At 40.1% G+C, this 11,841-nt stretch overlaps 1 protein-coding gene across 1 annotated transcript in view; it reads right to left on the bottom strand.

The window, feature by feature from the left end:
• Positions 1 to 7,389, bottom strand: part of Itga2 (integrin subunit alpha 2) — a 96,327-nt gene extending 88,938 nt beyond the window's left edge. Inside the window, exon 1 of the mRNA XM_027954420.2 lies at positions 7,214 to 7,389. Coding sequence (XP_027810221.2) covers positions 7,214 to 7,289 — 76 coding nt within the window. The 5' untranslated portion in view covers positions 7,290 to 7,389. The remainder of the gene's footprint in view (positions 1 to 7,213) is intronic.
• Between the last annotated feature and the right edge of the window lie 4,452 nt (positions 7,390 to 11,841).

An 11,841-nucleotide genomic window follows, 5' to 3' on the forward strand; every position in this document is an offset into this window, starting at 1 on the left:
CTTGTGGAGGTGAAACATTAACAATATATGCTGTTTAAATGTGTAATAGTTAGTAAATGTAATTTACATATACAAGAATCATCAGGCATAGAATGGATAGAACACTTGAATACAAGCATTTTGAACTCTAACAAAATTAAGAGTAGACATCCATTTCTTTTCTAATTTATATGATTAAGTGACATTGCTTTAAAATGCTTTTAAAAAGCCACAGGTTACACAGAATAAAGGGCTTTACTATTTTACTCATAAACCTTCCAAAGACAGCACTAACTCTCTCTGATATAGGAGACTGATTACTAAAAGTATTATTTAGGGGTTTTTTATTACAGCAGATAAAAATAAGAAATTAAAAGATTAACTAAAGAAATATAAATCTATACCTCTAAAAGAACTTTTTTTTAAGGAAATCTGACTGAAGCAATGATATCAATCCTGACATCAGAATTGGAATATTACTCTATATCACACACCCTAAAAGCAGCATATTAATTGCGCCTATAGTAGTGTGGGAACTCTGTCCTAAAAGAAACAAAAACGTTCCTCAAAATATACAGAATGCTCCTCCAAGCAGCCTCATTGGAGTGTGAGAGGTTCCTTTTCTCAGAGCTCTTCTTTTGGGGGTAGGGGTGGAACCCAGAGTCTTTTGCATACTAGGCAAGCACTCTACTACTGAGTTACATCCCTAGTCCAACGAATGGCCCAAAGTTTTCTTTACTTTTTCATAATTATGCTTCCATTTCCTCTTAGCACACTGGAATCAGCACCGCTTTCTTTCATCATCTAACATGACCTCTCCTGTTTATATGCTAGAACCTAGTTTGCCTCTAGTCAGGGCCTCCTTTTGGCCAGGGCTGTTGTTTCTGGTCATCAATATTTCTCCCTCTCCCTTTTTCTGTTAATATTCTTTCCATAGTTGTTTAAAGGTAGCTATTAGTTTAGTTGTTTAAAGGTAGCTATTCCTATCTCTTCCCTCATGTTAATACTTTCTCCCTTTTACTACCAAAGTTTTCCACACTGTCTACATTTACTGCTTCCATTTGCCCACTCACTCCATTCTGGTTACTACTTTTTGCACTTCATGGAGATTGCCCTTGTCCAGGTTTGACTTCTGTGAAAACCCCGTTGACCAAATTTTCTTTCTCCAAATATTTCTGTGGTACCCACTAACGGCTGTGTCTTTCTACTTCTCTAGCTCTTTCTTCCACTCCTTTTGCACCTCTTTTTTCTCACCTGACCCTCTTCCTGAATTGTGGCCAGAGACTGTGGCCAGTCTCTTCACTTGATTCATCAATGCCCTGTCTTCTATTATTCTCTAGAGGTGGATGATCCCTAAATCTCTCTCCCCATTTCACTCTTTTGTCTACTCCTAACACCTCTACACATAACTATTATCTTCTAATTAAATGAATACACCTGGATGTCTCAACTCAACCTGTGCTGATAAACCTGATCATCTTTTTCCTCCTACTTATTCTCCTCCAACACTTCTTGCCCCATAAATGGCACTACGTTTATTGAGATTTCTACATCAGAGACTTATGCATCTGCTTCCTGTCATCAAGTCCTGTCTATATTTCTTCCTTAATATCTTTCCAATTGGTCCCCTACTCTGGTTCCCTACTGCTGCTATCTGAGAATTTTCTACATTCATCTTTTATCTCACTGAACACTATAAACCAGTTCTTTCCTAAATAGTCTTGGTGCCTTCTCTATGGCCTGGATCCATCTGTCCTCCTCCCTGCCATCAGAGTGATTTACCCCAGCAGCAAATCTGATCATGCCACTCCCCTGCTCAAGGCCCTTCAAAATCTCCCCATTGACCTGAGGGTAAAACTCAGACTCTTTGTCATGTTTAAAGGCCTCATAGCCTGGTGGCTGCTTACCTTTCATCTTTCATTCTCAGTGAACACCCTGAGTACTCTGTTCTGGGCATAAGGACCTTCTGTTTTTAAGGTGTCAGTTTCCCATTTAAGAACCTAAGTATCTAACCCAGGAACCCGGAGACTTGCATCCTGCTGCTAGTTAGATTACTCTAGGATCACTTGCAGGCATTTTAAATGATGGAGCATTGGATTTCACAATTGCCAAGATCCTTCAAAGCAGACCTATATTCTAATGAGCTTGCCCCCCAAGACTCCAGAGGCTTGACATACCAGTGTATCACAATGCTATATCTCCATCCTCTAAACTGAACACTGAGTTCTGTATCACTTATTAATTATATGCAAACATATGATGTTTATTATGCTGTAACTTAAGTTATATTAAAATAACTTTTAAGTTATATAAAAATTAAAGACACTGAAGAGAAAGATGGTCTTAAATTTAAATAATTTATAAGTTCAAAGACAAATCAGGGACTCTTCCTCTCCTTCTTTTCATGAGGCTACCCACAATACATTGTCTTTATCTTTAAAGTTAGCAGACATCAACATTGCAAAATAGCTGCTCTGAACTTTACATCTGCACCTGACAATGTTTCTTAACCAATATCTCTCTTATACATGAAAAAGTTTCTTCAGAAGTCTTACAGCAGATCCCAGCCCCCATATCTCATTAACCAACATTGCATGTTAAGCTGGTTGTCTGCATCAGATGGTGAGTGATGTTGTGCCACCAGATTGGCTTAAGGCAATCACCCTCTTCTCTTCTGAGTCTTCTAGTTGGGCAGAAGAAGGTAGAAGCTAGATAAACAGAATTCTGCTGCAAAGGATGATGATGAGGACAGAAATTGGTTAGGCATTCTTCAGGGCTGAGACAATTTCCTTTCCCCATGTTTGGATTTGTTTCCAAATAGATTGGATCCTCTCTGTACCATGTTTCAGATTTTCTCTTGTTTGACACTGAGCCTACCACACCACTTCTGGTAAAATAGGTGCTTTATAAAGATAAGATCAAATATTAGTTTTATGGAGTTCAGCCTCTGTGAATCATCAGAAGGGGCGTAGAAATCACTGTCATACACAGAATTCGTTGTCCCAGGACTTGTGATATAAGAACTCTTCTCTTCAGAGGGATTCTTCTGTGCATTCTTCCTGGAAAAGCACTCATCACCATGACAACTGGAAGAATCAGGACAAAGACTCTGGCACCTTGATCAAAGCTACAAACTTACAAAGTTCTTCTTCTTTTGTGCTGTGCTGAATCTTTTAGGAATATCCTAATTTGCATAGGGCTGGTAATTAAGACTAAAGCTTTTGGCTCTGATGATAACATTTGCATGATATTAGGTGACTTTGGGCCTTAAATATTTCTCCTGAATTTTTTTTTTTTTTTTTTGTTTTTACATACTGACTGAACATTTGTCTTTATTTTGCTGGATATCTAAAATTCCATCATTAGAAGATCATCTCTTTACATTAAAAAGCTTCTTCCTTTTAATATGCTCAAGGCTTTTAGCACATGAAGACAGAGAACAGTCATCATCTGTTTTAGAATGAATTAATTTAAAGTGATGTAGTCACTGACTCCTGGTGTTGAAATCTACCTGTCTTGGTGGCCAGCTCACAGGGTGGTACAGGAAACACTGGAATTTTAATTTGTTAGGAAGTAGGGGGAGGGCAGTGATAATATATGTAGACAGTCATTTCCAAATATGACTGTGCATCAGCAATACATGAGTAATGGCTTTTAAATATAGAATCTTGAGCCCCAATCCATGAATACTTCTCTAAGACCAAACATGGATGAATCAGGTGTAGTTAGAATACACAATGGTACATACAGATGTATGTATAAGGCTTTGGAGTATATGTGTGTGTACATGTATGTAGTGTGTACCAGTGTGTGTTTTTGTGCAGGAAGAAGTAGACAGTAGGTAGGTTGCATTCAGACAGTGAAGGACTTTTAATGACATGCCAAAAAAAAATTTGAACTTTACCCTATGTCAGAGGGAAAGTCATCAAGTGTGGAGTAATTGGACACAGATAAGTGTTTTAAAAGACAACATTGGTGATAATAAGGAGAAGGAACTGGAAGTATAAGAAAGTAAAATAAGAAAGTCAGTTTAAAAGCTCCAGTTGTCCAGATACCACAAGAAGAGGGCCGGAACTGTGTTGGTGGCTGAAGTTAGATGATTGGTGGAAGAACCAACAGAATCTCAAGGTTGATTATGATATTGAAAACATGGGGACAAATTTCTGGGGTCTCTGCAAGACAGTACTACCATTAAACCTTAGTAGACAACACAGGAGAACATTGAAGGATAGGTGATGAATTCAATTTAAGCAATGTTGAGTCTGACATGTTTACAGGACAGGTGGACAGAAAACTTGGGGGGGTTGATGAAAATACTAATCTGGAATTTGGGAGAGGAGTGTGGCTGGAGATCCTGACTTGGGCATGGTGCTGACCCAGCGAGCAGCAATACAATGAAGAAGAGATGAGATAAATGTCACAGTAGAATGAGTAGAGAATAGTGATGGGAGGGGAGGGGGGGATAGGGAGGGCAGCAGAATACAACTGACACTAGGATTGCTGTATGTATATACATGGATGTATAACCAATGTGATCCTGCAATCTGTACACGTGGAAAAATGAGAATTCATACCCTATTTGAATCAAATGTATGATATGTACAAGATCATTGTATTGTCTTGAGCAACTAATAAAAAAAAAAGAAGAAGAAGAGGTTCCTAGGTGGAGCTCTGCAAACACTACCCAGATAAGGGGCACATGGATGAGTCTCTGCAGGAGACAAAGAAAATGTACAAGAAAATAGAAGAAAAAACAAAGAGAACCAAAGTCAGAGAGGTAGAGGGTGTTTCAGGAGGAAATTCAATCTTAAAAGGAAGCTGAGTGCAGGGGTGCATGCTTGTAATCCCAACTATTCAGAAGGCTGAGGGAAAAGGTTTGTAAATTCCAGGCCAACCTAGGTAATCTAGTGAGACCCTGTCTTAAAGTAAAATGAAATACAGGATTAGGGATGTAACTCAGTGGTAGTACATTTGCCTAACGTGCATATGCTTGAGGCCCTGAGTTCCATCTCCAGTAAGGCAAAAGAAGAAGAAGAAAAGGAAGAGGAGGAGGAGAAGGAGGAGGAGAAAGACTTTTTTTTTTTTTTTTACTATGAAAGAAATTAGAATATTTACAGATTGAAGGGAATTTACATTCTTGAGAGAATTTAAAGATCTACATTAGAGAGGGCTAACTGCTCAGACCCTACTAGAGGCAGTAAAATGTGATCCAGCATCCAGGTGGAAAGAATGGGCTGTTAACACGCTGGAGAAAATGTGACTTCACTCATTCAGTTACAGTTGCTTTTCTCTAGGACTTTATTTCGTTTTCAGATTATCTTGGCCTCCTGGGGTCTCTTTTCTACCCTCAACCTGCCTGTGAACAATCCAAAGTGATAAATATGGGACTTAGTATGATTAATAAATAATACAACTTTCTCTTAAGCACTTGTGAGCAGGTTTATGGAAGCAGATTGGAATCTAAGTGTAAAGTGAGATTCTCAGATCATATATTTCTAAAGTAGTTTGTGTGTATACTGGAGACAATGTAAGATGAATAGACACATACCTATGGAATTTTAACTTGGTATGTGTTTATATTACACAATTGCACATATGTGGTGTGTTTAGTGATGAAGAATGCTCATCACCTAGTTGATATAGAGGTCAATGCATAATAATTTTGTCTGGCCAAGAGATTTTAATTATTTATGTTAACCTCAGATACCCAAAGTACCAAAAAACAATGCTACTTTCCTAAGAATCTTAATTTATATCACAAATGACAAAGCTTTATTATAATCATCTCAAATCATGAAAAAGCTTGTTCCTTGAGTATTCAAATGACTGGAGCAGTGGGAGGGAACAAATAAATACACAGAATATTTTAACAGATGTCATTTTAAATCACCTCTGCTTGACTTATTAGCTAACCACAGGTTATAATCTCTGTTCCTGACTCTATGCCTTGCAGCAATACATTCCTCTAAAGTTTTTCACTACTCTTTACAGAACAAGCCTCGACATTTCAAAGATTAGAAAATGATGTTATGTTTCCTTAGCTTCTTTTAATACTGGTAATTGAAGAGAGATGAAAAGCTCTGGTTTATATTTATATTATTCTTCAGAAGGTGTAGTGTTCCAGGGACCAATTTTCAATGTGGAATACAACTTTGTTGGACTAAGTTTCTTCCACCATAAAGTTCATGACTGGCAGAATGTCAGCATCAAAGGATAGTTAAGGAAATATTTACCTTCTTTGTGAAAACACTTGAAAATCAGAGACCACATTTGTTTGTTTTGTAATTTTCCAAACTATAAGATACAACTATGATTCCTTCTCCCTTTAAGTAAACTAAAGTTCTTACATTTAGGTACACACTAGGCTCTGGAAAAAAAAGTCAGGACAAATTATCCCCCATGTTCTCACAGAGGCTCAGCATCCCTGCCTTCATTTCCCTACTTAGTGTAAAAGAAGTCAGGGCGATGTGAGTGGCCCCTATTCCCACTGCACTGAAGTTGGTGCTTCTTCTCCCACTTTTTTTCTAGCCTTGTGGGGTCCAAGATAAGAAAGTGGAAAAACTTGGTCTAAGTTTACATTCTTTGCACTGATGATGTTACAACAATGAGAGGAAGGCAGAAGGGAAGGAAGAAATTCCCTCTGCCAAGTATTTAAAAGGCACTTAGTGTTTTTCTGTGTCTCCAAAGGAAAGAAACACCAGCACTGCGTTCTGAAGTAAGAAATGGGGGAATTATTCACACTCTTGGATTGAAAAATAAGCATTTTGGAGTCTTCTGCTGACCTAACTGGCATCGCGCTGGGGAACTCCTGGCTGCTGTTCTGTACTGGATTCCTTGGTCCTGGGCAGGTGTGGTACCTGACAAACAGGGGAAGTTGGGCTGCAGGATGCGCGGTCTTCGGACCACTCATAGAGCCCTAGTTGTGTGTGTGTGTGTGTGTGTGTGTGTGTGTGTTCCCCAAACCAAAGTGGTCAGGGAGATGACTTTGGTGCTTCTTGAGAAGTTCGTGACAGGGTGAAATATGTCTCACGAGAACTCAAGACCCCAATTGTGAGGTGGAGTGGGATAAGGGTGTATCTCTCCAAGCAGCTCCGGATGGCTGGGAGCCCAGGTCCACGTGGAATCACAGCCGAGACTCACGCTGCTAACTCCCTGGCCCCACATAACCCCTCCCTCACACCGCCAGACCCCTGAGGGTGTCCTGCAGCCGAAGAGCCGCAAACTGCAGACTTACCTTGACTGAACGCTAACACCAGCCTCAGCCGCAGCGGCAGCGGCAGTGGCGCGCCCCCTGCCTGTCCTGGCCGCATCCTGGATCTGTTCTGGGGACTGTAGATGCTCTGAGTTTGCAGAGAATACTCTTGATCGAGGGACAGGGAGACTGCAGAAGCTGTCCGAGGGCTTCTCGACTTGCCTGGGTAAGAGCAGGGAAAAGTTGCCTGGCAGTTCCTGCAGCGAAAGGACCCGCCCCGGCCCGCCCCTCCCGCTTTGGCCAACGCCGGATCTGCCCCTGCCACGCCCCGCCAAGTCCCAGCCCAGTGGCCCCGCAGGCTACACCTCCGCTCCTCCACACCCCCAGCACCACACCTTGATTCCCCTACATCCCCCAGCCTAGCCATCCTGGAAGTGGGAATGGGGACCGAGAGCGCCTAGCGGCCCTTTTCTGCCCTGGACAAGACCAGCTTTGCACATCCAAGAGCGCCAGTCCTCGCGCTGACCCGCCCCCTGACGAATTGTCAGCCCACCAGAGAACCCTGCAGATCCCCAGGACCACCCCACACCCTCTGCAGCCCCTTGTGGCTCTCAGTCTTACCAGGGGGAAACCTCTAACCCTACACCTACAGTTCACCTACAGTTACTGTGGGCTGAGTGGTGCGTGGCTTTCTGCCTTCCCCAAGTGGGTGGAGAACGGGACGAAAATAAGTGCGGAATGACCAGGTTAGAAACTAACTCATGAGGAAAGATCTGCTCTCAAGTTATGATTATCCGAGGTGCTATTTAAGTTAGACCTGCAACTGGAATGCCACAAAGGTGTGTGTGTGTGTGTGTGTGTGTGTGTGTGTGTGAGAGAGAGAGAGAGAGAGAGAGAGAGAGAGAGAGAGAGAGAGAGAGAGAATGAGAATATCACCATTCATTTCTCCCGAGATAACGAGCTGAATCGATTACTGAGTTACATGATTTATTTCAAGACAAAAAGGAAGGGTGAGAACCCATATATGAACTGATGGCTCTTCCTCTTCCTCTATGTTTCACCATGACTGTTTTCTTCCATTCTTTCAGTCTCAGGCCTGGAATGAGAACGTTCTACAACGTATCTGAGATATTTCACTTACAAACCTAAGAAATAGAATATTCACTTTTTATCTCTAAATCTCTTTTTCTTCCTAAAAGTTCACCCACAAATTTCCAGCACACTGATGAAAACAGAATTCTTCCAGTAACTATGTTTTGTGAAGTAACCAAATGTTCTCATAAATTAGAGTTATTTGCCTAATCATTTTTATTAACACCATTTCAAATCTTTATGGGGCAATACTCTAAGAAGAATGGGATACTACCACCAGAAGCAAAGTGGTTCCAGGTAGGAAGGACTTAATTATTTGATAAAAATAAAATGCTTTTTAAATAAAAAATAATCATAATAGGGGGTGAAGTCTTGAATTATTAAAGTATTAAACTGATATTCATCAGATGCTACTGCTTACGATCATGAGTTAATTCCACACCTTTGAACCCAAAAATACATAGCCTCAGATCCTTTCCTTTCCTGTTTTCTAATCTGTCACTTACTAATGTTACTTACTAATCCTGACTGGCAGTGAAGGTGGTTTTGTTTTGTTTTGTTTTGTTTTCCTGTCTGTGGTACTTACTTGCTTACTAAGATGCCAGCTACCACCTGAGAGCTCTTAGGTGGCCCCTGACACACAATCTCAGCTCCTCACAGACGTCTTGTGGGAAGTCAGCCAGGTTTCAGGGAGATGAATATCTGTCTGTTTCCTTCTGACTCACTGAAATGTGAGTAAGTGTTTGGAACAGACCCTTCTTTGGGAGGCAGGATGGTTCCTTTAATGTTCTTTGTCTCTGGGTGCTGGAAACCCAAATGAACCCTTCTTTGTTTTTGATCTCAGAACGGGACATATTCACATTATACTGCCATGAGATACAAAATAGATTTAGAGCTATATTTTTCCAGAGCAAGCATAAATCTTAGAAAATAAAGGGACAAATTCCTGCCTCCCATGAATTTAAAAAGCAGAAAGGGTCACTCAGACAACACAGTTTGTGAACCCCTGCTTCACCCACCTTGGAGCTAACCTGCCTAGGTATAGTTGAGTTTTACACCACATTCTGTGCAAGATGTAAGGAAGGCTAAAGCAGGTATTATGGTTTGGATATGAGGTATCCCTGGAAAGTTCTTGTGTTAATGAAGAAATATACAGAGATGCAATGATTAGATTATGGGAACTATAACCCATCCGGTCCATCCTAGTTTGAATGGACTGAGTGTTAACTATAGGCAGGTGGCTGGAGGAGGTGGGTCCCTAGGTGAGTGCCCTGGAAGGGTCATTTTTCGTGTGTCTCTTTCCCCCACTCCTGCTTCCTGGTGGCCAATAGTGGAGCAGTGCTTCTCCATCACACCTTTGTGCCATAATGTTCTGCCTCTTCTTGGATCCAGAGCAATGGAGTCAGCCTACCATGGATTGAAACTCTGATACTATGAACCAAAATTAACTTTGCCTTCTCTAAGTTTTTTTTTTTTTTTTTTTTGGTCAGGTATTTTGGTCATAGTGATGCATTAGACACTTCAAACAATTAAAGAATAGTTGCTTCTGTGAATTATTTCTATTGATGTTTATCCTGTGAGATATTAAAACAGATAATTTTCAGATATTTATTAATTGATTTTTAAAATAGCAATGAGCCCATTAGATGTTAACATAAATATCATAGTTTTATAAAAACTATATTTCCTAAAATAAAATAATACATGAAAAGAGTGCATTGTTCTACATTTTTGTCAATCTTTCTAATATATGGCTTAAAAATAGACATATTGATTTTCATATATGTTTTGGTATTCACTATGTTGTGATATGTAGTTTGGCTCAAAACATACAGATTAATATAGAGTCAGAAAGATGTATATTTGGAAAAACAGTGGACAATATAGATGAATCTCTAATATTACACCAAAGCTCAACAAATATTTGTTGCTAAAATACTAGTTTCAATGTGGGATAAGAAACCATATCAATAACCATATCAATAACTTTTTCTACTTTGTGGCATTAAAAGTTATTAGCCTACTGACCACCTCCATTTTTGTCTGAGTGACTAGCACAAAAAGTATGATTTCCAGTACCCCTCATTGTGCTTACATCCTCAGGGCAAATGTCTGCTTAGTGAAAAAGGCAAATAATGCTTCAATATTGTTATGAAAATAATTTTGACATCATTGAGCACTTAAAAGGGTCTTGAGAGACCAGAGACCATATTCTGAAAGCACTCAGGCATGGAGCAAGGGCCTTCAGTCTGTTCCTTCTCTTAGCTCTTAGGAATTGTGTTAGGTCAGTTTTTTCCCAGCATTCCTTTCTGATCTCTTTTATTTTCATGTCCTGCTGGTCTTTGCTTATTTTATTCCCATGTGACAATCACTAAACAAGAAACTTCTTCTTTCCTCACAGGGCCATCAGCAGGCCAGCTGCCACCACACATATTATCCTTGGTCTCTGCCATGGCTCTCAGTGGCACCCTCCTTTTCCTGGTCTTTTTCGATATTTCAGAATGACATTCTACATAATCTTTCTATGATTATTCCCCTCCCATCTCCAGTCTTCCTTTTGCACCTCTTATCACAATTTTCTTTCTAAAATGCAGGATTGATCTGCTGGAAATCTTTGTCTGTCTCTAGGATCAATTCAAGCATCTTAGCACTTAAGATCCCAGTGGAGCCCTAACCTACTTCTGCAGTCTCTGTCAATGCATTCCTCTGGCATACTAGGTGTAGGCTTGTTTTAGTCAGCTTTTTCACTGCTTCCATTGAAAGACCCGACTTGAACAACTGTACAGGAGAAATGGCTTATTTGAAGGCTCACAGTTTCAGAAGTCTCAGTCCATAGAAGGTCAGCTCCATTCCTTGGGGTTCAAGATGAGGTACAATCTCATGGTAAAAGAATGTGGCAGAGGAAAGCAGATGATCAGGAAGCAGAGAGAGAGGTCTCCATGTGTCAGATGCAAATATATAGCCCATAGCCAACACCACCCCAAATTTCCACCTCCTCCAGGCTATATCCTACCACTTCTGGGATTAACTGAGTGGTAACTGATTGGTAACTGATTGTGTTAAGACTCCCACAACCCAATCACTTCTCCTCTGAACTTTCTTGCACTGTCTCACATGTGAGCTTTTTGGGGCCACCAAACCATAACAAGCCCAATTTACCTATTCACTGGCCACTTTCCCATTTTTCCTTGCTAATTCCTTAGCAGTTCCCCCCCACCAATTACAGTGGCTTCTTCTTGTACTTCATTCCTTCAAATTCTACTTTAGGGCTCTCGTTAAATTGTGTATTATTTGCCCACCTCTTGATTCCCCTAACTTTTGTTCCCCCAAATAATCTTTTTTTAATGTATTATGGTATGATGAATTTAGTTATATGGGTATAATCCGTCTTCTCATTTAAACACTAAATCTCTGAAACCTTATTTGAATCACGAGTCTAATCTATACTTGGTCAATAATAAATTCCTATTAAATAATTACTACTATGAAGGGAATTTCCTAACAGTTTCACATTTTTCTCCTTAGACCTAAAAAAGGATAGTGAATGTGAAATTCTATGTAAGTCCTGGAAAACTAGA

Source organism: Marmota flaviventris, chromosome 5 (assembly GCF_047511675.1).
Source record: "Marmota flaviventris isolate mMarFla1 chromosome 5, mMarFla1.hap1, whole genome shotgun sequence".
NCBI lineage: Eukaryota > Metazoa > Chordata > Mammalia > Rodentia > Sciuridae > Marmota > Marmota flaviventris.